Genomic DNA, 27480 nt, shown 5'->3' with positions numbered 1-27480 from the left:
GAAGTCAGAAAAACTGAAGAAACTTTAGGTCCACGTGACCTTGCAATATTTATCAATTTTTTTTAATTGAAATGTGCAAATTGTGCTGAAAAATGAATATTCTGAACTAAAACGTTCCACAAACTGAACAAAGATGATGAATCACAAAACACCATGAAGTTGCTCATATCTGGCAAACAAGTTTCAGTTTTGCTGCAGACTCCTCACGTGGCCAAAACATGACTCAACTATGGAGTAAAATGTACCCACTTTTCCAAGAGCTGTGGCAAGACAAGTTCAGGCCTGACGCGGGCCATGTGCAGCAGGGCACTGGCTGCTTCCATGCTACCAATCTTGCTGTACATGGCCAGGAACACGGAGGGCTTCAGACACTCCACAAAGGCGGTGATGTCATCGTCACTCAACTTGTGGGAGTCAGGGACAGGATGGACCCAAGATGGCTCCTTGTACCTCTCCCTGGAGGTAAAAAGAGTTTGTTTGGGTTTAAATCAGTGCAGCTGGTAAAATATAATGACACTGGGAAGTATTACATGTATGGGTTCGCTGGACTGGGTTCGCTGAGCTCTCAGGCAGCATGAAACAGAAACCAGTAAAAGTGAACACAAAATCACTTACCTTCGCAACCGTTTTGTGAAAGCAGATGGCAGATGAGACAGGATTGGCTGCAATTTAGGCTGTAAAATCAATGAGAAAAATCAAGGGCTACAAGTAGCAAAAACTCCTCGTCATGAGCTTCATCGGCTCGTGTCATGAAAATTGAAACCAGTAAATTGGAATTCTCCATAAAGGGAACATTTTCTGGGTCAGTTTTATTATTTGAACATTTAGGAAGGTAATCATGAGCACATCCATGTGGTGAGGATAGAAAATGTTTGCTAAGCAACAGGTAGCAACAAAATTAATTATCATGCAATGTGCAGTATCCTTGACAGGTTTTAAGCAGATTTTTACTTAGCACGCTCATTTGCTACTATTTCTGCCTTGCAGTTCTGTGAGTTAACCTAGATGACTCACCTGCACATTTTTAAGCCCAGCCAGTTTCTTGGAGTAGGCGTTGAACAACAGTGAGTGAACTGTCTGTGGCATGATTATGGCAAATTAGTTCACATTCAAATCAATCTTTACAAGACAAGCTACTTACTGTGTATTTGCCAATGTTGGATGGGTGGAAATAGGACTCAACAGCATTGAAGAAGTTGGAAAGATGCTCCTGACATGTCTTACTGTGGCCCTGGTAAAAGGTCGGAAGAACAGAAAACTTGGATAAATGAACGTTACAGGACCTGATACAGCTAAATAAAAAAAAAACCATACGGCACATGTCTCCTTACAATAGAAAAGAAATATCACACAAACAAATCATGCCTTCAATTCCTTCATCAAAACCATGTAAATATCATGCACTTGATAATTCGTATCTGTATCAGCCTTTTAACCACTGACACTTAGAGCAGCTGTTTACCATAGGGGATGGCATCAGCATCAGTATCATACCAATTTATAAGAAGGAGAAAAAGGCTGCAGACCTACCAGCATGGACACAATCCAAGTTGCAGCAACGCTAGTGTCGAATCCTTTGATTTGGCTGCTGACCTGCTGTTTCTTGGCTCCGACAGGAAGGTTTAGTCCACGCATGAAGCGAGTGAAGATCTAAATTGGATGGGACAAAAGAAGCAACAAAGATGTTGATTTTCTGCGCATCTGTTTCTGAAGGCTACTTGAGTGAACTATTTCTGCCGACGTCGACTTTTCATGCCGGGCCCAATCTGGCTGACAGAAATTGATAAAAAATATTCATTTTCTGCATGAAACTGCTAACTGTACCCAAACTGACTCTCGGTGCTTTTCCGGAAAAATAGTCAACAATTTTGGCAAAAGAAACCAGGTGAGTTCAGCATTTATATCAAACAGACAGGATTTATGAAAATGGTGTTCTTATATTTTATCAACACAAGCACCACAACCTTTTCATTTTCTGCGCCCAGATTTGCAAAGTCAAACTCTAATTGGACACTAAATGTCTCAAATGAAGTAAATAAGATTAAAATGAATTATGCATTAAATAAGTTTACTGTCATCAATGAAATAATACCTTTTGAAAAGAATGAACAAGCATTCCATTTGGAATGACTTTTCCTGGACATTTTTCACAGACTTGTGACATTTCCAGGAGAATCTTCTGAAAGCCTCACCTTTGGCATGTAGGGCTCCCAATCGATGTATCCAATGTTGTTGCTGGCTACCCTTGAGAAAAGCTCCACCAGTTTCTGTTGATGGACAGAGAACATGTCAAAATATGAAACTCCTCTTGGAGAAAAAACTTGGACGCAAACTTAAGTATTTAGAGCAATCCAGCATCTTCTCAAAAGTTTGGAGTTTGCCCATGACTAGTTGGTAATAATGAATGATTTCTAAGTTACAAACAGTTACAGAATTATGCACAATTACAAATTCAGAGGTCTTCTCTTCAGCCTTGCCTACTGATCTACAGAGACGTGTGACAAACACATTGGAATGGATATATGACAACAACACTCACCCCTTCCCATGTCATGCCGTTGTGTGGCGAGTCCCATATGCCCAGAAGCTCATCCAACCACAGCCTATAGAAGCAAGCACAACATAAACCATTATGGCAACTATAAGTTCAATCAACTTCTCCTACAAGAAGAATCCAACAATCCAAGATGCAACAACAAATCTGCCATGAAGGATCAATGTCTGTAATCAAAGCCTCAGGCAATTAAATGAGGACTTTCCCATAAGAAAAAAGTCAAAAAGATGAAAATAAAGAGTAAATAGTAAAATAAAAAGTAACAGAAGGTATTAGAAAGAAATTGACTTCAGTCTTTATTATACTCTTTGTCATAAAGTACTGAAGAAATGCCATTCTTTTAAAGTCAGTACAGTCAATCCAATTATTCATTTACTGAAATGAAGTAACCTTCCATCAGCAGGCATTTTAGTTGCTTTTATCAGAAACTGAGGAAGGTGAATGGTATAAAAGTATGAGCAATTCAACTTTCAGGAACTCCAAACTTGAGTACACAAATCCACGAACTTTGTAAATAAAGTAACTTGACAAAGTAATGCTAAGCAGAAAAAATACAGCAGCTGAACTGACTTGAAACCAAACTGGTGTTGCTCTGGTGGCAAGAGTGTTGGGAGGAACAACTCCAGGTAAGCGATGCCTTTATTCATGGACTCATCGAAGGGACAGAGCAACGGTCTCCACTCATCTAACATCTCCTGGGTGCTCTCTACTGGGAAGTAGCTGATGGAAAAAGAGACAGATTGGCATCCAGTAATTACCCCTCGCTCTTTCACCCATTAGTCCCTCCACCAATCCAAACTGCCCTGCCTGTTACTCCCGACATCTCTATTGTTTTGTTATTCAGGATTCCTCAGTGAATACAAAGGCTACATGTTATGAGTTAAACTGTTCATTAACGTAGGCACATGTGCAAGTGTTGAAATGTTTTGGACCGTCTCACAGAGCAAGGTTTTAAATTAATACATGCGCTATTAAAGTTATGAACCAACATTCTAATCTAGTATACTGTTTCACTTTATCCTACTCACATTTCACTAGCCAGGGCAAGATATTTAGATTCATTTCCAAAAAAGGAAGCATAGCATAATGCACAGAATGAAGATCCCCTGAGGAGAATTGAGGCTCTTTCTAGGTGAACCACTGACTGACTGGTTAAAAGATGGTACCGTTAGAAAAAAGAAATTTGAAAGGTTCATCGTCAGTCAGATACAGGCCGCTTCTCTTGTAATTTCTACTTTTTGCAGCAAAGTGAATGTGTCTATTCCATGAGGTGAAACTGCTTTTAACCATGTTAACGAGGCAACTCTTGTTCCTCTGAGAACAGAAAAAAGCCTGGCAACTTACGGCCTTACAGATCTCACTACATTCTTCAGATTTGCTTCCAAGGTCCTGTGGTTGAAAAGACAACTCAGTTTACTCTCTCAGAAGTGAAAACAACGTTTGGATGTAAACACTCAACAGAAGCAGCTGAAAGCGTTTCATTGTTTTATGCTTAGTTTAGTTTTCCATGTCAGTATACAGGACAACTGCTATACACACTTTATACAAATAATGTACATGCTATGAACTATCCTTTAAATTTCTCCTACTTAATCAGCCTTGCTGTATTCTTTACTATGAAATTTTCTACAAAGGACATACTGTCAGGTGTTCTATTTAAATGTATATGCAAACAAAATTCAGGATGACTAAGCTTCTACATGAAAATGCCCTCTTGCAGAAAAAGCAACTACAGGTTACTTTTTTTGTAATTCCAGCAGTTTTCAAAATACCTGGTAAAAGGCTTATCATTATCCCAGTTTCTAAAAAGTAATTCTATGATTTTTTTTCCCCAGAGAAAAAGTTGCAAATATCCTACCTCGGAAACCAAACCAGTCCCAGATCTTCATACTGGGAGCACAACACTTGTTCCACCAATTCATGGAAAGGTCTCCATGGCAACACCAGATCTTCTCTGGAGAGCAATTTGCGCTTTCTGTTTGCAAAGACAGAATTGAAGGAAAGGAACAGGCTGTGTGAGCTACATACATCATAGAATCTGTATGAAATCGGTATCTACTAGTATCAACACTCCAGAACATAATATCCCCGCTTTCCTTTATACTCAGCCAGCCCACAACCACTTCATCTGACACAAACAATGGTCCTAAATACTGTATACATGTACATGTACGTGTATGTATACATTTCAACAACAGCTATTTCCTCCTGGGTAGTGAGAAACTTTACAAACACAAATTTTATATTTTACTATTGTGCTTCCCTTTGATCCACTAATTTTATCAGAGTCCTGCAGCTTGGCCAAAAAAAACCCCACCGAGATAGGCAAGCATGGGTCTTCAGAGCCACACTTTCAACAGGCGACAGCAATCCTTTTTCAGGATTCACTAATCCAGTTGTTTTGTACAATTTACACTTTTGTACATGAAATTTGTGCACAAACATTTAACCTTCCACCTAATTTCATTGAAAGAGAAATTAAACAAAACTGACATACATGTAGCAAATAATTGTAGAGATATCTGAGTAACACTTTAGGCCCCAAAAAAAGTCTCCGGTTTCTGGTCACCACGTGTGTCCCCATAGACCTGCACGTCGGCAAAATAAACAATTTTTTTATTTTGCTTAAAACGATTTCCGAAAGCCGCCAAACCTACATGTACTTGATCGGCAGGAATTCTGCTACCGCATAATTTCAACGTGTTTTTAATGGGTGGGATTGAGTAATATGCACGGTAAAGGAATTCCCTTAGGCCTCCACACATTTCAGTTGGGCACTCTGATCAGATGATGTCATTCGTGTATTTTAACACGAAGGCCGTGTCCGAATCAGTTGGCTGCGGCTTGATATTATGCATGATTCTATGGGAACTAGCCGTGGATGCTGCCAAGTACTCAGTGTAATTTCCGGCCGTAGCCAATTGATTGGGACCCGGGCCCATGTACATGTACGTCTGTGAACCAGACAAACAAAGTGGTCTTGCATCCTGCGTAAGTATACAAATTGAAAATGCTTTTGAGCAACAAACCATGAGGGGCCAGTCTATTTCAGTGTCAGTGAGGAAAAAAATGAGGAGGGAAAAAACAAACAAACAAACGCATCACCGCACCACTTTTGGACCAAGCCCATGACCAGAAACGGGAGTCTTTTTTGGGGGGCCTTATACTGGTTGGGCTAGATAGTTAAACAGAATTTGACAAAGTTAAAGGAAAACCCTGACAACCACACAAATTAACCACTGAGGACAGTTCTTTATAAAATATGACTTCCACCCCCTCCCCTCCCCCCTCTGAGGACAACAAAGACTCTATTGTTGTCCCTCTGTGTGTCTGTCCCCTGAGGTAAAGCAAAGTATGCACACAAAGTCTTACCCAAGACCACAACCTAATGGGCTGGACTCGACTAAACATGTACATGTTGGCTTTTTCATGCTAGACAAACCTCAGAGTTAACAAACAGTTGATGTAGGGTTGAAAACTGACAGCGATTCACATTTGAAATTTGCAACCCTGCGCCAACTCTGTATCAACTTCAACCTAGCAGGTTTAACTCAACTCTGCTCCAGACCAGCATGACCAGGGTTGAGATTTTTCAACCCGGGTTGAAAACTGTCCCTGCTCATTTCCAGGATGAACTCGGCATGATGAGCTCAGGTTAGGACAGTCAGGACAGTCAGAACCCACGACAGTCATGAGTTTGCCCAGGGTTGAGCTGAACCCGGATCGAGCGGCTGTAGTGTGAGAGTGAAAAGGCTTCATGCAATCTGTACACTGAGTGGGCCAGACCCGATTGTAACAACCACATACTTGAGAAGGCGACAGAGGTTGGCTGAAAACTTGTCAAGAAGGGCCAGCTCCAGGTCCGGAATCATAATCAGTTCGTACACCAGCTTGATCAACAACACATGGTCCTCCTTGGAAAACTTGTGGCCATACAATGTCATGTACCTGCGTGGATAGAGATGACAAAGAACTATGATGTACAACCAGAAAGTAAGCCCACACACATATCGTAAATGTACAAAGAACTTTCAATAATGACCTTGACACATGGCATGGGATTTCCAATCTTAATTAATGGAATGTGACTGTAACTGGCAATAGGTTTAAATTGTACATGCACATGTAGTTTATACATTTACATGTACATTATATACAAAAATCATTTAAATGATTAGGAATTTTGACACCAATTTTTTTCTGGAAAGGTTACAAAAACCCCCAATTTTTTCCATTCATTTCAAATTCAAGCGAGTGCAGTGTATGTACATATATGTACTATGCAGTGCTACATGTGTTGAATGCACCAAATTATGCATGACATTCGTGACATCAGCACCTTTGATCAGTAGCCATTATTGAAACCCAAAATAAGGATTACATCAATCTAAATGCACATACTGTGGACAATCATACCCCTGGTATTGATATTATGATGAGCTTTCACATGTACGGTTCCCAAGATCAAAGTTCAACATGCCTAGTTTATAAAATGATGGAAGCAGTGAGTGGGAGGAGGGGGAGGGGAGAGAGAGGGGGAGGCTTATTACAAATCATTTTATCCCCACCCTCAAAACCGATGTTCAAGTTTAATACATGTACATGTACTATGTATGGGCTTTCAATAATAAATTAAAATGTGATATTTTATAATGCTAGAGCTGAAACTCAAAATAATTATATATAACGGGTTTGCCCTTACCCAACGTATATTTATAAGCACTGTATGCTCAGTGCTTGTCCGAGAGCTTGCGAAAAAAAACCTCACAAGCTTACTCGGGTGGGACTCGAACCCACGACCTCCTGCTTACTAGTGCAGATGTCTTAACCACTCGACCACCGAGCTTGCCGGGGTCGGCTGGCCGGTCCGAGTCAAATGAAGCAGCGGGTACCGCGAACTATTATCAAGATGTATTTTTGCGTTGGGGAGATGTTAATTATATATAACGGGTTTGCCCTTACCCAACGTATATTTATAAGCACTGTATGCTCAGTGCTTGTCCGAGAGCTTGCGAAAAAAACCTCACAAGCTTACTCGGGTGGGACTCGAACCCACGACCTCCTGCTTACTAGTGCAGATGTCTTAACCACTCGACCACCGAGCTTGCCGGGGTCGGCTGGCCGGTCCGAGTCAAATGAAGCAGCGGGTACCGCGAACTATTATCAAGATGTATTTTTTGCGTTGGGGAGATGTTAATTATATATAACGGGTTTGCCCTTACCCAACGTATATTTATAAGCACTGTATGCTCAGTGCTTGTCCGAGAGCTTGCGAAAAAAACCTCACAAGCTTACTCGGGTGGGACTCGAACCCACGACCTCCTGCTTACTAGTGCAGATGTCTTAACCACTCGACCACCGAGCTTGCCGGGGTCGGCTGGCCGGTCCGAGTCAAATGAAGCAGCGGGTACCGCGAACTATTATCAAGATGTATTTTTGCGTTGGGGAGATGTTAATTATATATAACGGGTTTGCCCTTACCCAACGTATATTTATAAGCACTGTATGCTCAGTGCTTGTCCGAGAGCTTGCGAAAAAAACCTCACAAGCTTACTCGGGTGGGACTCGAACCCACGACCTCCTGCTTACTAGTGCAGATGTCTTAACCACTCGACCACCGAGCTTGCCGGGGTCGGCTGGCCGGTCCGAGTCAAATGAAGCAGCGGGTACCGCGAACTATTATCAAGATGTATTTTTGCGTTGGGGAGATGTTAATTATATATAACGGGTTTGCCCTTACCCAACGTATATTTATAAGCACTGTATGCTCAGTGCTTGTCCGAGAGCTTGCGAAAAAAAACCTCACAAGCTTACTCGGGTGGGACTCGAACCCACGACCTCCTGCTTACTAGTGCAGATGTCTTAACCACTCGACCACCGAGCTTGCCAGGGTTGGCTGGCCGGTCCGAGTCAAATGAAGCAGCGGGTACCGCGAACTATTATCAAGATGTATAAAATAATGTAAAAACATGCCACAAAACTAGGAGAAAATGACCATGATTGCAAAAGCGCATAAATGTGCAGACCAGTGAGGGTCCCTTTTGGCTAAATGAGGCCTTTGGCCAGACCGACAGCTCATCAGAAAACACAATTACCAGGTTCGATGGGCAGTGACTGCTGCAGCACTTCTTTTTGAAAATTTTAGTCTATTTTGTTTTAGGCCTATTTCTTTATTTTTGGAGGGTGCTCTCTTGTTTCTGTTTCCGACCGAATGACAGCAAGTGCTTTGTTGGAGGTCTGCAACCTAGCTGCTTAAGTGCTGCCGAATGTAAAACTGCTGGCGTTAATTATTTAACATTGAAACCCAACGAGGAATAAGTACATGATGTAGCCAACCTATCATGCACAAACCTACATGTACATGTACACGTACATGACGTAGGCCTAGTACGAGGCTTGTCTGAAAAAATTTAGGGCCGAGACAAATTTCCCTACATACAGCACAATGGAACTTAAAGATACGTAACAAATAAACACACATGACAAGGGTATTGGTAGATACATTAGTCAGCAAAATCAACAACCACACGATTTTTCTTACGTGTTCAGCCGGGCAATCCAGAACACAGCACCAGGTCGGAGCTCCCTGAGGAGAACGGTACGGGCCAAATTTCCCTTGATCTCCGCGAGCAGCTTGTTCGATTCCACGTCAATGTCACTGGCGTAAGGAAGAAGTTTATTGTACACAGTTTCGTGCTGAGGCTTAAAGCCAAGCTTAAGTTCTCTGTCGCTTTTCGACTCCATTCTTGAAATGATCAATATTTCGTCAGGTTTCTCTTAATAACAAGGAAATCCACTCAATTTAAAGCGCATCATCGTGAAAACGCATTTCTCAGCACGCCGCCATGTTAGATTTCCCTCAGTTCAATTTTTACATAGGGGTGGATCAAGTATAGACAAGCTGCAGGAGAATTATATTATCATAGGGTTTTTTCTTGATGATCACATCATTGCTATTTTAATATCTAAAAAATACTATTTCTTGAAAAAAAAATAATTTATTCATTTATTGTAGTGTCGAATCCAACTGACGCAATTAGTCCCCATGTTGTTCACTAACGTTCCCCATCTGTAAAATAGATTCGCCATAATTCTCTACTTTGCACATTCAAAATGGCGGCGAGAGTGTCGTCTGCGTTGGTTTCCGTGGATTTTGAAATATTTGGCAAAGTTCAAGGTAGGCTCCCCTATAATTTTAGACACTGATACTCACTCAATGATAGAGCCAGTCTACCTTTGCGGCGCTATACGATCTTTGCTGTCTATTCGAACGTAGGGAATTACAAATCCTTTCTTGTCATCATGTTGCATAAAGCCGTTCCATTTCGGTTCACGAAGCTTGCCAAGGTCCCAAGGAGGCCTAAATAATGCCTGACCAACGTTGCTCAATGTTAATGTTCGTTGCTGTGTTTGCGTTCCTCCCAACAATGCTCAAGGGCGGCCAACTTTGAAGGCCCAGCCTATTTGGGTTGGGGAAGAGATAAAGTGTTTATATCACGCGTACATGTAATACCAGCCTATTTGAAATTAGCAAGGAAACTTACCGACACCGATGAGAAACAACATATACAACTGAACCAATTGTCATGGTTCAAGTGTTGGTTTTATGATCGGTATTCATCAATCATCATTGACTGGCGTGGCAAGTTTTTCTCAAATGTTTTTGGATGGGTATTTCTTTTTCTATAGTGATAGTTTTAAGGCCTGGTCTATCATTAGTTTGTTTCACTGTGCTTTTGGCTTATTGTGGCCTTCATCACTTTCCCCTCTTTTTCGCCTTGTTATACTTATGTTCTTGATTTTATCTATCGACGTGTGTGATATTAACTAGGCTTTTTACATGTATATTTAATTTATTCTGTTGTATTGTATTGGAATCTTTTGGCATTATGGAAATAAATGTTGCTTGATTTATTGATTTTGACATGTACAGCCTACAGGTAGGCCTACATAAGTACATGTACATTTATTATTACACCTGTAACATGCTGGCCCAGGTTGGATGCCAGTCTTCATTTACATTACAACTGGTACAGTCAGGGAGTCCACCTGGGCTAGTTGGCATAGTACAGTGGAATAATATTATATGAACCAGTTAATTTTGGTATGTTTGAGTAAAGTTCCAAAGTCGTGTCATTGGTTCATAGATCATCACTCACTTTTATCCGTTTTTTCCAAATTGAAAGTTTAAGTAACAAATCAGAATACTGAACATTTGGGTATACATGCATATTACATGTATTGGTTTACAACCTGATAAGTGACATGAATGATTAACCTGATAAGTGACATGTTGTAATAACAAATGCATTTTTTTGTCTTTTGTAGGTGTTTTCTTCCGCAAAGTAAGTACAAGAGGAATCTTCATTCAGACAACATTCTTAACCCGGCACGTCCTTAGCCTTGCATGAAGCTAGACCAGATTGAGTGTCATATATGTCTTCTTCCAAGTATTTTTCCTGTAGTGTTGAGTATATGCATTCAGCTGCCTTGAAGTATTTTTCCTGTAGTGTTGAGTATATGCATTCAGCTGCCTTGAAGTATTTTTCCTGTAGTGTTGAGTATATGCATTCAGCTGCCTTGAAGTATTTTTCCTGTAGTGTTGAGTATATCCATTCAGCTGCCTTGAAGTATTTTTCCTGTAGTGTTGAGTATATGCATTCAGCTGCCTTGAAGTATTTTTCCTGTAGTGTTGAGTATATCCATTCAGCTACCTTGAAGTATTTTTCCTGTAGTGTTGAGTATATGCATTCAGCTGCCTTGAAGTATTTTTCCTGTAGTGTTGAGTATATCCATTCAGCTACCTTGAAGTATTTTTCCTGTAGTGTTGAGTATATCCATTCAGCTACCTTGAAGTATTTTTCCTGTAGTGTTGAGTATATCCATTCAGCTGCCTTGAAGTATTTTTCCTGTAGTGTTGAGTATATCCATTCAGCTACCTTGAAGTATTTTTCCTGTAGTGTTGAGTATATCCATTCAGCTGCCTTGAAGTATTTTTCCTGTAGTGTTGAGTATATCCATTCAGCTACCTTGAAGTATTTTTCCTGTAGTGTTGAGTATATCCATTCAGCCCCATTTCCTCCCCCAATCCACTTTCCCCTCTCCCATTTCTTCCCTGCATTTGCCTCCCTTTCCAGTCCCATATGATTTCCTCTTAATAAAAAATTTCTCTTCAGGTATGCAGTGTGAGTCATTGACTACATACACACTAAATCCTCCCCCCTCCCATTCTTGTTCTACGCAAACACTTTTGAAAACTTAAAACATGCTTCACAATTTCACATTGACCTTCCTCTATTTGACTTTCACAGAACACCAAAAAAACAGCTGATTTGTATGGGTTGGTTGGCTGGGTGAGGAACACTGACAGGGACACTGTAGAAGGACAGGTACAAGGACAGAATGACAGGATCAAGCAAATGTACGTAGCTCATTTGCCTTGAACATTTGGAATCCCATTTCTTTGTACTGCAGCCTCAAAGCCCAGGTTAGCCCTGCAGTGTCATGATTTTTTTCACATTCAGTCATCAATGTACGGGTTGGCCCGACACTTGACTTGGGAAAAGTTAGCGTGACTTGACTTGCAGAAAAGTGATTAGGTTTAACAGAGCACCAGGGTGTTGGACTATCAAAAGTAACCAATCTAAGTGGATCAAAATATAATCCTGGCCCTTTTTCAATGCAGGAAGATTTGGCTGCAGACGAAGGGCAGTCGTCGGTCAGAAATCTCCAGAGCAGATTTCAAGAATGAGAAATCTGTTGAAAAGTTAGACTACAAAGAATTCAAGATCATCAGATGAGACCTGATGTCCTTCTGCTTCGGTGGCATTTCTTTGTAAATAAAATTGTAAATTTTTTTAACACCACAGTTGCTTTGAATGCTGAGTGAAACCAGTTCAGGCATGATATCCTTTATGTGTGACGTGAGGCTGTTTCCTTTAAATTAAGGTATTATTTATTTGAGCAATCTAACAGTGAGTGTAAATTTGAAATTTCATCAAAAACTGCCCTCCTTTTTAAAAACAGTCCTTTTTCTCTTCGCCATTTGTCTGCAGATCTTTCTGATAATTTCAGCTGCATGTGTTCCTGTGGTTAGGCATAGTGTGCATTTCAGAGGTGTAAGCATGAAACACTTAAAATCCTAAACCATTAAATTTGAAAACTCCACCTTGTCTTACCAAATTGAATAACGGGTCAAATTTTTGCAGTTAGATGATGCTGTGTAAAAGCTTGGTATTTTGTGTCAACCCTCACCCCTTGGGGTATCCATAAAATTCACACTGAAATGGAGACGAGACTCATGAGATTCATATTATATTCATATCAATGTATTGGTGTAAATAACTCCCTTTTCTGTACATCTTCCCACCCCAACTACATGTACCTACTTATGATTGCTCTTTGTCGAAGGCCACACTATTATGCTCTTTCATTTGCACCTGTGAATTCTTGTTTAGAAACTGAAGCTGTTGCCTTCATAGCCTCGACTAGACCTTGGAGTTGACTTTACCCGCACCCTGATAGTACTGATGCAATTCAAGTTCTTCAGCTAGGGTTGTTTGGGAAAAAAAATTCTCTTCAATTTGCTGTGATTGAAAGCACCCCTTACTCGCTAAGATGAGACAGGCTGGTGGAAATCCAGTTTCATTTGGTGCCGGCACCCATGCCAATCTTACATACCTACATGTATGTGTATTTAAACTTGAATGCCTGGAGAAAAGGCCCATATGATGCTGGGTTGGTGAACCTTGTGTAGACTAGGTTAACTCCACGCCACGTTACCCCCTTTCTACAAAGTGTAAGGGGCAGTCTTGGATTAGGGATAACATGGCAAAAGGAAAAGGAGCAGTATTAAAGGAAACCATATGCAAAAATTCAGCCTAAAGCTATGTTCACCGGCAGGAAAACTGAGTGCCTTCAAGTTTTCTTAACTACATGAAAACAAAAGAATGTCCACGCGACACTGGTAATATAAACGTGTGCAGAGTGTAATGAAAAATTGATTGCTCATCTGGCACCGCCCACACACATTGACACACATGTGATGTGAGTTCCCACTACAGGATGATCTGTGCTCCATGAAAGCATGCCACCTCTTCCTCCAACACTGAGCGGATACCTTACAGATCAAAAGCTTGGATTTCAAGAGCTTTTCCCTCAGTAGCTGAAATATGTTGGCATTCTGTCAGGCAGTCTTTCAGCAACTTGCAAATGAAATTTGAGTGTAAGTAAAATACCAGTACATTGTTCTAGGTTCTGGTGCCTGAGTGGAAAGGAGGGGCAAAGTTCCTGGGTGTGGCTACTTGATGTGTTTGAGAAGTTCAGCACAGTGTCTGTGACAGTGTCAATACAATCTTACATGAAGTGTGCAGAGTGATAAATATTTAATAAAACTGGATTACAATTTGAATGCATTACCAGTTTATTACAATTCTCTTTATTGTCTAGTCATTGTTATACTGAAATGTACAGGAACATGTACCAATGTGTGAACAGATAATGTGCTTGCAAAATTGGATAATCAGGTGTCATAAATGGGTCAAGACATAAAATACCGACAGGAATGCTCAGAGCAAAGGAAAGCGTTCATATATATCCAATATCTATTGGTGACTATGAATAACAGATGTCAAATTTGTTTTAATGTTTGGAAGTGTCACCCAGGGGTGGGAACGTTAAAAAAAATATACCGTTACCAAATAGATAACCTTGCCCATTGCATGCAAGCACTCGCATCCAATATCTACCCAAGGTGTGAACAGATCACATGGGACTAAAACATCTGTGGTCTTTGTGAAAGTTCTGGGTTTTCACTTAAGTGGGTGGGAACATGAAATACCTAAAGAGAATGTCAAAATGAACATACATGTAGGAAAGCATTCAACAGCCAGCATCCAATCTTTGGTTACACAGACTACAAGTGATTCTCTCACAATTCTTCTATACACAGCATCGTGTTCATTTCCAACATGTCCAAACTGCCCTCCTCAAATTTTATCTACTGTAAGAGTTTAAGGAACAGAAAGTCTGCTGGGTAGAGCAGTGACTGATTGATAGAACACCTCACTGACGGATTCTGTCTCTTCATTGGCCAAGTGCATGTCACATGATATTTGCTATTTTTATCATTTTACAATGCACTCCAATACAGACTGCCACAACCCTGATTCTCAAATGTAAAATATACATGTATGTGTAATAATCCAAGTTCTAGATGGAGTTCTGCATCTATGCACACTTCAAAGGCACATGTGCTTGAGTGCGCGTTAGGAGTTGGCATGACAAAAAAAGGGGAAATAATGTACTTGTAAGAGGAGAAAGTGAGGAAATCAACCCTACCCATTTCTGTTAGTGTTTGGTTTAATTCATATCTCCACGACTTCAGAATCTATGGGTGAGGTGTTATGAAACAAACACTGACTGCTCTTTTTGGCAGTTTGATAAAATATGCTTTCTGAGGTTATGAGTTCCAAGGGTGTTCTTCTGAGACTAGCTATCAAAGCAGTCGATACTTGTACTTGAGAGCTACTGTCTCGGCACTCATCAGAATTCACCTGATTGAGAACATGCCATTTGCTCACCATTGCATGAGGTAACAATATCTATTAACTTATCCACTCTTGGATACTGCAGAATATGCTGTTGAATGTGACAGCAACTGAAAGATAACAAATTTAAAGGGAAGAGTCGCACAAATGTTGAGAGTAAAGCTTGATTAAATAACTGCATGACATACATGCACGATTCTAAACACCACTTTCTAAACACAAATTGTCCTGTGAATTTGAGTAGATCAACAGGAAAAGAACAACCACCAGGACCACTATTCCTCAGCATACACAATGGGGACAAAGACGGACTTTGTCTTCCATGAGCCTAATCAGGGTGAGTGCAGAACCTGATCGTGAGTTCAATGTGGAGCAAGCCCACTAGGGATAAGAATGAACTACGCTGGTGTGTAATAATGCAAATGGTGGTATGTGGTACAGAATCCAGCTTGTTGCAGAGGGAAACATTAATCAGTGTAATTCATGAGGGCTTAAGTTGGATGTGAATCAACTACTTAAACCTCCACAGAGGTGGTTTTTCTATGGAGCGTGTACATTCTTTTGGGCAAAATTCTGACAGACTTTTCAAACGGAGGAGTGAGGGACCTGAAGCTACGATAGTAAATTTCAATTCAAGTTGGAGGATACCGTGCCAGTCCCACATATCCAAGGTGTGACACTGTTCCATTCACACGGTCATCGAGATCCGCTCAGAAAAACCTTTCAGTGTGCCATCAACTTGATGAGCTGTACACTCAGGATGGATAAAGATGTTTGTGTAGTGTTGTTTGCCGACTGTATTAATTTGCAGCTTGTTTGGTGTGTTTCACTGTGAAAGTTTCATCACTGAAGCCACACCTGCCACAGGGTAAAACAAAAGAAACAACTACCACTCAAAAAAACCCAAAAATTAAAAAAAATATTCTTGAATTGCTTTCAAGCCATCCTATAAAGACTACTCATAAAAAGGATGTGTTATGGGACAATTCTGTCGAACTCCAGGGTCCTTTCCTTTTGTTTTCAATCACTCAAGCCTTAAGTTTTCCTGCTTGGATCTACTGTAACGGCATTCATGAATGTTTGGATTCTAATCATCACACAGAAGAAGCTTGCTACAAATACTACTAAAATGTAAGAAGTGCAGAATTTGAGCTCGTCAATAGATGGCAGATCCCTGCATATGATTGTACAATAGTAAGTTTTCCATTAACCCTCCTTTGGTTTTACAGCACAAATGTGCACAAATGCCCACAGTCACTGGTGAGCATGTATTTTCTATATATGGAAGTCAAACATGCACAGGTTCAGCATGTACACAGTAGATTGCCAGCACAAAATGACCCAGGGTCTTTTGTGCAGTCCTCTTCACTGCATTTGGTTTACTGCACAATTATGCACATGAAACTGTGAAGCACAGTTGTTGGGCAGCACAAAAGTGCAATCTGATATTCCTGTGAGGGACTGTTGGTGCAGTGCACAACACGACACGACTGTGCTTCTTTGAGGTGTTCACCAAATGACCCAAAGAGTGACTTCAGCATAAGAGGGTTAATTGAGTTTTATACGTATTCGTATGAAGAACATTTCAATAGTTCCACAAACCCCCCAGTCTTCAGACTAGTGACAACTTGACATTTCACGAAAACACAAATCTACTTACTTTCAAAGCTGATCTTCTCTGTGATGTTCTTGGTCTTGATATTCTCCTCTTGTTGATTGATAAAAACACAGTTTCCATCCAGAGGTTTCCAACCGTACTTGTTCATCCAGTGGTTCAGTTCTTGGTCACTCAGATAACCTAGAAGGTCTCCCAGTTGCCGCCGGTCAATAGTTTGGTATGTGATTTTCAGAATGTGGCAGATATCTGCATGGAAGAGAATTACAGGGATGCACCTGTAGGTTGGCTGTATTTTTGGCATTAAACATATTGGTTAATCCTGAAAATTATGAAAATCCTGAACAGAGGTTGTTTGGAGAGGACTTTTTCCCCCTGCAATTAGTTATTTCCATCCTTTTCAAAAAATTTTATTGTGAACACAGTAACTTTCCACAAAAATTCCAGCTAGTGACTGAAAACAAAATCGTTATGCGTGCACTTGCATAAAAGTGCCTCCACAATTTTCAATTTAACTTTTAGGGTCCAAAGTGACATCAATGATGCACTCCAGTTTAAGAGATGTTTTGCTGCAACTAGCTGAGAAATGGAAACCAAGACTCGGTGAAAAATTAGATAACTGACAGTAAAACACTCTATGTATAACAACAGGGCAAATTTTAAAACCTGACAAGATTCAGAAATACCAGAGATGATGATTTACCAATGCGTCATGAACACATTTAAATATATTGTGAGCAACGTTGCGGCAAACATTTGATCAACTAACTAATATTAGAATATTTACCTGTATTTGAAAAATCAAACACTCAGAGGAAATCAATGAAACATAAAGGGGAAAATGTAACTACTTGATTACAAAATTACATTCTAAGAACATGCCTCAAGGTGGTTATGAGTAAACTTAAAGGCAACTGATACATTTGCTGAGTAACAAGACACAAAAATTACATTCCCTTTTTCCACTTTATTGAGGTGTAATCTTGCTGGGATTGAAGCAATAAACCAGCACTCATGACAACCATTAGTTGAACCTCCAGCCTCCGTTAGGGAAAAGACCCTCTTGCCCTGAAACTGAACAAGCTGGACTACCACATAAACATGCATACATGTATTTTGTTGCTGCTTTTGTGGGGATTGGAAAAAAACAAATACTGGCATAAACTGACTCGGCCCTTAATCCTGAGGATTCAAAGACCAGGTTATTTTACAACAGCCTAAAAAGTTGTTTTGTACTCAGCCAACAAATGCATGTGAATGCCAATTTGTTACACTCACCAAATACATGTACGGGTACATGTATTCATGCTGCAAATTGTGAAATCCACACATTTCATAACTGGTGAATCTCAACGTTTTGTGATGTAGAATTTACATCGCATTCACACCTGTATCGCCAATGAATCGACTTTTATGCGCCCTGGATCCAGAAATTAAATAGCAGACTGGCCCAAGTAATAGCAAGAAATGACTCACATTTTCGAATAGAATCTTTGAAACCTGTAATTCCCATGAATAATGTACTTGTTGCTCCATCACACTCACTCTGAAAAATCAAACCAAAACATCTGATTTAGCAAAAAACATCTTCCCGTAAAATGTTTCTGGTTGACGAGAACAATCTCCACAATGGTAAACTAAGGGAGGGGGGTTGGCAGAAAAAATATGAAACACAACAAAAATCTACATCTGTCACACGGAAGAGTCTGATCTCTAACTTTAGTGGACTTTTTTACAAGTTGGATTTCCTTCGATTTCAGAACCAAACATTCAATTGTACAAAACAATTGTGCAGGCAAACTCAGCTTAGAACTAAGGACTGTACTTTAAAGACTGGTAACGTGCCAAACCAACTCATTTCAGAAAGGTCAATGACTTTCCCACTTAATTGTTCAACAGTTCCAGAGGGCTCAGTACATGTACATCAAGGGCTAGTGTGCGAGTGGCAGTATACATGTAGCAGCTTAAGGACCTACCCAGAAGCGCTTGAATTCACACGTCTCCAGGAGGTTGGCTAGATACATGATGGTCAGCAGTGGAGGTTCTTGTTGCTGCATTTACGAGGTCAAGGAAAATATTTAGACAAGAAAACTATTAAACACTGCTTTAATCCCTCCAAGACACCAGCTCCCAGGATTGCATCTTCAAAATTCTGAGCAGGGATCCCAGTTGCAGGGGTCTCAACAGACTATAACCTCAACCCGGCCTAATGCAGCATAACGCAAAAGTGGAGACAAATTGAGCATACTGTCGCCTTCAGCAGTGAACACAAGTGGCAGAGTACACCGTGTAGCTTGATAGGTCCAAGGCTGGTGGTTATCCAGTGCACAGCATTCTGATGCCTTCTGTTGCACTCAGCAGGGCTTTCATTTCAGCTGTGTTGCATTCTGTTGCACTCAGCAGGGTTATCAGTTTAGCTGTGTTGCATTCAGTCATGTCAGTAGGGTTCCAATTCCAACCCAATGGGAATTAAAATGATCAACTACCAGTACAAAACAAGTGTATCACATGGAATGCATGAAGATGTATGCAAGAAAACTCCTGCTTGACCCGCATTTTCGGAAAGAAGAAAAAACACCTAGGTAGTGTGTGCCCTGAAACTATAAATGGAAACTAAAAATAAGGGAAGGATACATGGACCTCATCAATGAGACATTTGCAGAGGATGAAATCTGTGTGCGGAAGGTTGGTAAGAGCCTTCAGGAGAACCATAGCTGCGACATTGACCTTGAAGGTGCCTGGATTCAGCTGGTACCTGAGCAATGGAGTGCAAAGGTGAAAGGTTATGGTTAATCATTCAACAAAATTATTCAGTAACATGTCTTTGACCTCAAGAGAACAATATAAAATGATGTACATGTAAAGTGGGGCAAAAAAAAACATTCACGAGGCGTACTCATTTTCTTAAGGCCGGCCGTGCTGAAGCTTTGGCCTAGGAGTGTCTGTCTAAAAACTTTGCTGCTCATAGAACACGATAGTCAAACTCTCAAAAATGGTCTGTAAAACTCTGTGTTTTGTGTAGACTTACAGTTTTAAAACTGCCAAATTTGCTTCCAGGTCATATCGATTCTCTGAAGCCTGTATTTCCACATATCGTTCTAGTTTTCCAAGATTCTCTGGATTGTATCTGCATGTCAGTAGAAGAGAGAGTAAACAACTGAATGTTAATCTTCCTTTTCTATCATTACCTCTGGCAACAGTAAGGGAGGGCCATTTACACCTTAACACGTTTATACGAAAAAAGTTCCAAATCCCTTTACAGATTTTCTGACGCATTCAAATAGAACGGCCCCTTTTAGGGGTTTGACGTTTTGATTGACACAATCTGGCATTCATTCTTATTGTAAACGATGGCTGTCAAATGTAATCTGATTTTGCAACACTTTATACTGCTTGATCATATCAAAGGAATTCATTTCATCACTGGAACTTTGTGCCAACTATTTATATTGTATAAAATTTGTTGTGTTTGAAGTTTTCACTGACACCGTGGTAAGGGTGGAACTTTTAAATATTTAAACGTTTGAATGGTATCAGAAGCATCTCTAAAGGAAAGATGACTAATTCATATTCTGAAAAGTATCACGAGTCCCTCTACCACTTCTATGAATGTACAGTGATATTACAACAGGTGCATTCACCTCCAAGCTCTCCCTGGTAAGGTTACTATTGTTTAAGCGCATCAAGACTTCAGTGTGATGCACTATAGAAAAACTGTGTTATTGTGTTATTGTTAAGTTTATTATTTGTACATAAAGAACTAAGGTTATCTTTCACAACTGCCGTTAAACCCTCAAGGAATAAGCAGGGAAACGGTGTACAGTTTCGATGTGATCACAGCTACTGGACATACGGCGTTCAGTCGTCGGCGTGCGTGTGCATGTACTGGCGCATCATGACGTCATCTCCAGGATATTAACACACAGTTCAAATTGCTGTTTTAACAAGATGGCAAAATTGCGCTCGACAAGAAGACTGTTTCTAATTTGAAGGGGAAATTTCTCTTTTCTTCCCAAATGTGAGTAAACCTTTTGTATCATCATTATTGGAATATCCAATTTTCACTCGATCTTAGGCTAAGCCGGGCACATTAGACAGTTTAAAGACCACTTTGGAGGTGGGAGGATTTTGATCTGGGTTACAATCTATTCGGAAAGAATTCCATATACGAAGTTCACTTTTTAGGAGAAATTTTTGCTCCAGGACAGATTTAAAAAGGGGCGACATTTATTTTTGGGGGATAGAGATGTGAAAGGGGATTCAGTAACTTAGGGGGACAGGTTTAAAAAGAAGGGGCCCCACGCAATAAAACGGCAAAAAAGTGAGTCCTTTTGCCCTTTTTTTTCCCCTACTATATCCTCTACCGTTTCCTTTTTCCTTCACTATTCCGTCCTTTTATTTCTCCACAGTTTTCCTGTCATTAGTACAAGGATTATTACAGTTAGTATACACATTTAATCCAAATTGTGTCGTAAAGGGGATTCGAACCTGCAATGAAGAGAACTGTTAGGTATAGAAATACAGCAGTCTAACTGACCACGCCACACGAGCGCTTGTTGCCGGAGGAAGTCGATATGTTTCATATAAAGTTACGGTTGAATTAAGGAGAGGTCACGATGAGGTCAAGATGAATATTTAAAAAAATTAAATATTTATGAAACTGAATATGTAATTATTCACAAATATTTGTATAAATTAGAATATTTAAATATAAATAAATGTGGCTATCCGTTGTTAATATAAGTAGGTTGTGCCAAAGGAAATCAACTAGGTAAGGTACATGTCTGAGCACAATTGACTGTATGACGTGAGTTATCTCCGTCGTATTATGTAAACCAAGAGAGAAAGAACAAGTAGAAATGCAGTCGGCCGTACGAAAGAAGGAATTTCAGTCCAATGCTGTATAAGAACTCAGGCTAGGTGGAGTCTTGCTTCATCCATTAGCAATACATGCACTATGAGCGAGAATTGAAGTCTTACGCGCAATTGGTGAGAGAGGTGACTATCCACACCAGTGGAAGCGACCAGTTTGGGTTCTACCTGGCCGAATACATGTGGCGCTGCCGACATGCAGGAGTAGACCACTTCAATCAAATCCTTAAGGATGTTCTTCTCCTGTTGAAGCCTCCCCTCACATTTTAGAGCGCAGATAGCCACACAATAATCTAAAGACAGGTTTCAGCTCCCTTTTCCCCTTCCCTCTGTATAAATATAGAAAAAAACTCCAACTGACAAGCACTCTCTAAAAGAAATTTGCCCCTTTTTTTCCTTCTAAACAAATTGTCCAACTTAAAAATTGTCGCAAAACACGCACTATTTTCCCCCAAGTAAAAATTGTACATGTACAAGTACAGTAGGGCACATTGCGCAGCATTTCGGGAACTGTGTAGATCCATCCAGACAGATGACGGCCCTCTGCACTCCTCGTGTTGCGGATTCATGCATAAAATTACCTCAATGCTTGTGGCAGCCCAACCCCTGTTACATAATGGTTCTTTCCGAATATGATCCGGTTCATGCGCACACGTCGTGCGCATTCGCCATGTTCTTCAGAAGCAAAGATGGCCGCCTGTCGATGTAAACCTGGTCCATGTGTAGCTCCAAAAGTGTGCCCAAAACTCCACATTTCTGTCCTATGATGTTCAGCTCTTCAATGCCTATTGGAATCGTCTTCATTCAGCGATCAAAGTAAGGATACTTTTGTAGTAATTACGCAATATTACAGTGAACTTCGTATATGGAATTCTTCCCATCTATTCAACTATTTTGAGTGGAATGAATTAATGGAACAAAAGCCTACCATACATAGAAATTTCTGGGGAAATGGGCATGGAGCAGCATTTCTATAGGTACACAACAAGAATAGAATCCCTGTTTGTGCCGTGTTACAAAGGCTAATTTTCTGTGGGGTTCGTGGGAGCGGAGCGAACATCGGACCCCACTGGGGGCATCTAGGCCGTAGTACTACTAGTCATGCTATTTAGCATCAACAAGCCTCAACACACACAAGTACATGTACGGATGTTACAAAACTGCATAGTCAGCGGTGGTCAAAATCTGCCAGTGTATGTGTGCGCCGGATGGCGAGGTGTTTAGGGATCCCTGAGAAAAGCGTGTTTTTTTCATTGGCTGCTGGAAGGGTATCCCCTTACGTAATAGCTTTATTTTCCCATTTTTGTCTTTGGTGGTGATGTGTCAAATTTCTTAACCCACCAGATGTGAATATAAGGATGCATAGGATTAGGAGTTACAGGTGTGAAATTGGCTCCTTGGAAAAGGTAGAAGTGTTGCAAATTTTAGTTACAAAAATTTTTGCCCGATTTTGCACTTTTTATACCCTGGACTCCCTCCGTAACGTAGTACAGTCGGGGAGTCCACCTGGGCTAGATATGACCGCAGGACACTAGTAAGTACATGTACATGCATGACATGTACATGAAAACTACTCCTCCCTGTGATCCACTTTGACCATCGCGCAATAATTTGTCTCCGAACAAAATACTAACAAGCTCGACATAGTCTTACTCAAAAACTGTGAAAATTTTAAACATGTCACTTTAAATCATGATTTTTTACCTATCAATTCCTTTCAGCATGGAAGCAACCGTGGCTCTCGCTTCGTCGAACGCCATATTGGAAATGTGCATGCCGCATGTGTAATTTGTAGACTGGTGACAAATCTTTCTCCGAGAAAAAGGGTCGGTATACGTTTGACCATGAAGGAATCCTTCATGGTTTGACAGAGTTGCACCTTGGCTGATTGGTTTGTCACACAGCGCCTGAACGGGAGGGGGGTGTTATGGCTTTGCATTTCATTGTGCCCGACCTGTGACCTCCTGTTAACAAAGCAATGACAATGCTTTGGCACGGGCAAAGTGTCAGCTATATTGGTTATCTTGATCAGTTGCGAATGAACGAATAAAGTCTTGAGAGAATATTTTTAGCAATGAAGAAGAAAAGGAAAAATACTGCATATGATATCCGCCGCTCACGTGACACACTGAGCTCGCACGCGTGGTAGAAATATACCCACTATGCTCTGTGCGTCGTTACCTGTGACTTTGTGTGACGTATTTCCTTCACTGAAATCTGTGGAAGGCCATCTGCAGTAGCCATCAGCCCTTCCTACGGGGTGCTGGGTGACGAGCGAAGTTGGCTGGCTTCCTGCAGTGCAGGGGCGGATCCAGAAACTTTTCCGAGTGGTGCAGGCTGGAGATTTTTTAATGGCTCACTTTTGTGGACAAGCAGAAATGAAGCTGAAACATTATACATGCCATACATTGTTTACAACGGTATTGATGCACCTTCTTTCGTTATTTTATTATTTTCCGATTTTTTTTCCTTTTCGTCTCAGAGCAAGGGGGTTCACCCCCACCCCGATCTGCACCAGCAGTGGCGTAAATTTGTGTAGGAAATTGGGGGATTTGTAGGGGGGAGCGACACCATACGGCACTATATACATGTATAGGGGGCGACGTTCACCATAGATGTATATCTGCAATGTGTATTACATTTATGCACTTAAATCTTAAATCAGAATGGCATATTTATGGCTTTTAAAATGTTTTCCTTTTTTAAGTGATAATGAATACATCATTGGGAAGTCTGCAAAATTCTTCAATGAATCAATTTTTGCACACTTCAAAGAGTGTGGGGATGATTCAACAGCTTATCCCCCAATTTGCTTGAAAATGCCTTGGAACTGACCCCTCTTCTATGTTTGGTTAGTTTACAGCTGACGTATGCTGTACCCCCATCGGGAAAAAAGCTTGCCCAGTCCTGGTCCCATGGTGGGGTCACACACAGGTGAGAGTTCATGCAGTCATGGGTTCGAAACCTTCCCCATCCCCCTCCTTCTAGAGTAGGACAGATTTGCTTCTTAATTAAGGAGTCGTTTAGGTACTTCACGACAAGGCCTTGAAGGCCGGGGTCACGGGCTCTAATAAACAATATGCCATCTGCTTTAAGCCACGTCAGCAATAATTCCAATTAGCGGGAGTCGGGTGTTAAATCTTACAAGAGTGGACCATAAATGTGTAAACGAACAATCGAATTTACTGTAAAACTGTGTTCATAATCCGATCAGACAGACCTGTGAAAAAGCCTTCGATAAAATCAATATAATTACTACTGATTACTATTGTGGTCTCTATTGATGCTGTTAAACAATCTGGTCTTGCGAAATGAGTTCTATTTATTATTCTTGTTTTATTTCACTTTATAAATTTTTTGCAATGTGGTCAACAGTATTTTCAGGCGCCTGTACCAATCGCTAAAGAAGGCCATGCCCAGTGAAACAGTTGCAGCCAGATAAAGGGAATACATATTTCTTGATTTCTTAAGTACTAATCCCTCTTCTCAATTCCCTCTAACCATCAGAAATAACGAGCTCTTCAAGCACCGTAGAGGCTTCTGTAGGACCCAAGATGACGACAACGTATCAACGCATCATACGGCGTTTGACAATAATAGTGCGCCTCAAAGAGTTTGTATGGAACGCACTGACCATTCGTAATGCAAATTGTTGAATTTGCGAAACATCACATGCAACCCTTAGGGCCGAACGTTTTAAATTGTTAGTGCTCGTAAATAAGCTACCTAAGGCACGTGACACCACTCTATCAAACTTCAATTACATTTGGCCAGAACGGTATATTCAATTACGATATCAAACTGTCCAAAGAAATTAGACTTTTAGTCTGGTCCCACTATTGTAACTCAAATACTTTTATTTACATATGTACAGCGTTTTTTTATTACAATCGTCTGATTTGTTCGAATCTAAATTGAAATCAGAAGAATTTCATTAAACAGTCTAATACATTAAAAGAAGGAGCATCCAAATCTATTACTTTTCAGGGGGGAAAAATAAATTGGCCTGTGATTAGAAAATCTAAATAGTCTCTATCTGGATTCCCTGCATCTCTTTGACTTTGCCTCAACTTTCGGATTTTGTCGGGTGCTTGAGGTAACCTCGTGCGTTGTCTTGGATAGCCCCCGTTATCTGGTTACCAGTCAGTGTCCTCGGCAGTGGTGGGTCTGAGCCCCTACGTCTTACTGTCTCTGGCTCACCCCAGTAGATGGGTGGGAAGTGGAGGGATAAGGGCCATCTGAATAATAAGTGATAAGACACATAATCGAAAACCAGTTTTCAACCCACCGGTCGAACCTTCTAAACGTTTACCCAAAACAAATTTTACAACTTTACGTAAATTCTATGTTACTTCTTAATGAAATTCGGCCAATCAATCTGCAGACATTATTTTTAAGCTAGTCGATACATGACATAGAAAGAAAATGACTTTTATATGTATTTTACAAAAACGTCTAAGATCTCGGTCTACGTGGTTTCACTTCTCTTACTTCGTTTCACAAATAACTTACGGTTATCGGACTCTGTCCTTGCTTGAAGTGGTCACAGGTTGGGTGTTGCTGCTATACAGAAGGTACAACCTCGGCTGGAGATTTTCGGCACTGTAAAATTCTGCCGAGCTGATAAAAGTCGGCGATCATCAAATGACCACAAGGAACTTGCGAACTCAGCCGAACCCTATTTGCAGTCAGTATTCACCTCAACCTTTCCAAAATTCTCTCACTCACTTTCTCCCTGACCGTTTCCTGTCGATCTCGACTGCCACCCTCATTTTTTTCCTTATTCCTCTAGGAAAATCCCAAGGCGTGTTTTACACCGATAACCATGGCCCGGACAATACTGAAATTATATAACTCAACCTCCTTTGACAATACTGGACGACGTGAGCGTAAACTATTATCTCGACATCCAGAACTCCGATTGGTTATGACGCGTCTACGCGGGATAAACGATGATTGGGTAAAGCTTTGTACACGTCATTCGCGGAGAGTACACTACCGGTATACAATACAATGTACACGTACAGCAAACCCGGTTGTGTTTGCTGGAACGCGAATGCTGGAACGCGATTGTGACAACACGTCTAACTTCATGCCCAAAACTAACCCTCAAGCTAGAGTGATGTTTCCTGATGGAGGCTTTGGCAACTATACGAATCAGATTCGTATATACGATTCTGCCCGATGGCCCACATTCTTACGCAAATGGCGCGTACCGAGGCTATTATGCGAGCGGGACTTCACGTTATCCGTCTCGAGCGCAGAAGCGCCCACTCATCGGTTGAAAAGACCTACATTGGTCGGAAGGGTTTATTTTGTTGGTAACAATGCGACCGTGACACGTGCATTTCCTAGTCGTTCGTGAACCAGTGAATTTCAGTTCTGAGCAAAATGAGCCCCTGTTGCTAAACGCCCTCTCTTGGTCAAGCTCAAGGTCCATTGTTTCCATTATTCTGTACGAGTCGGGCGGCTTTGTTTTGTATGAAAAGCCCAAACCATTACTTGGTACTGTACAACTGCAATGGGTTAAGACCCGGATGCCGCTCGAATATATTATCCATTGTGTATATTACCACAAATAGGTCATTTGGGAGAGACTTTGTTGTAATTTTTCAACCATAGGGAGACATTGGTCATTAGGGAGACATTTCAATGTCTCCCTAATGCCCGAGCTACCAGAAGGAGGCCGAATTTTGAGAGATGATAGATTAGGGTCTAAAATGAAAAGTTTGGTTAAGATCGGATTAGGGAATATTGAATTATGGGACAGCACAGTTGGAAAAATTTTGTGCACGTTCTTATTGGAATGTCTCCCTAAAAGTGACCAATTTTCGGTAATAATAAATGATATTATCATTATGTATAATGATAATTGTCCGCACTACTGTCTG

General features: G+C 40.7%; 3 protein-coding genes and 1 long non-coding RNA gene across 4 annotated transcripts in view; 2 read left to right on the top strand and 2 right to left on the bottom strand.

Moving 5' to 3' along the window:
* psme4 (proteasome activator subunit 4) overlaps positions 1-9427 on the bottom strand; it is a 33352-nt gene extending 23925 nt beyond the window's left edge. Inside the window, exons 1-11 of the mRNA XM_022248072.2 lie at positions 9096-9427; positions 6362-6502; positions 4413-4529; positions 3899-3943; positions 3125-3274; positions 2540-2603; positions 2193-2267; positions 1531-1650; positions 1142-1231; positions 616-674; positions 250-456 (exon numbers count right to left, since the gene is read on the bottom strand). Coding sequence (XP_022103764.2) covers positions 250-456; positions 616-674; positions 1142-1231; positions 1531-1650; positions 2193-2267; positions 2540-2603; positions 3125-3274; positions 3899-3943; positions 4413-4529; positions 6362-6502; positions 9096-9298 — 1271 coding nt within the window. The 5' untranslated portion in view covers positions 9299-9427. The remainder of the gene's footprint in view (positions 1-249; positions 457-615; positions 675-1141; positions 1232-1530; positions 1651-2192; positions 2268-2539; positions 2604-3124; positions 3275-3898; positions 3944-4412; positions 4530-6361; positions 6503-9095) is intronic.
* Positions 9428-9635: 208 nt separating this feature from the next.
* On the top strand, positions 9636-13968 carry LOC110986310 (acylphosphatase-1-like). Its single transcript, XM_022248074.2, has 4 exons — positions 9636-9731; positions 10883-10899; positions 11866-11975; positions 12240-13968. The coding sequence occupies exons 1-4, from the start codon at positions 9668-9670 to the stop codon at positions 12352-12354; spliced, it is 306 nt and encodes a 101-aa protein (XP_022103766.1). The 5' UTR covers positions 9636-9667; the 3' UTR covers positions 12355-13968.
* Positions 13965-23449, bottom strand: eif3k (eukaryotic translation initiation factor 3 subunit K). Its single transcript, XM_022248073.2, has 7 exons — positions 23294-23449; positions 19746-19844; positions 19352-19472; positions 18694-18768; positions 18194-18263; positions 16763-16966; positions 13965-15960 (listed from the first exon to the last, which is right to left on the bottom strand). The coding sequence occupies exons 1-7, from the start codon at positions 23362-23364 to the stop codon at positions 15929-15931; spliced, it is 672 nt and encodes a 223-aa protein (XP_022103765.1). The 5' UTR covers positions 23365-23449; the 3' UTR covers positions 13965-15928.
* A 107-nt stretch (positions 23450-23556) lies between these two features.
* On the top strand, positions 23557-25615 carry LOC110986311 (uncharacterized). Its single transcript, XR_002599125.2, has 3 exons — positions 23557-24009; positions 24446-24523; positions 25097-25615. It is a non-coding gene; the product is annotated as an uncharacterized LOC110986311 (long non-coding RNA).
* Positions 25616-27480: the final 1865 nt, after the last annotated feature.

The sequence above is a fragment of the Acanthaster planci genome, linkage group LG01, assembly GCF_054643075.1.
Source record: "Acanthaster planci isolate LZ-2023a linkage group LG01, COTS_SCS, whole genome shotgun sequence".
Lineage (NCBI taxonomy): Eukaryota > Metazoa > Echinodermata > Asteroidea > Valvatida > Acanthasteridae > Acanthaster > Acanthaster planci.
The sequence above is the reverse complement of the archived record's forward strand: the minus strand, read 5'-3'. Positions and strand labels throughout refer to the sequence as shown.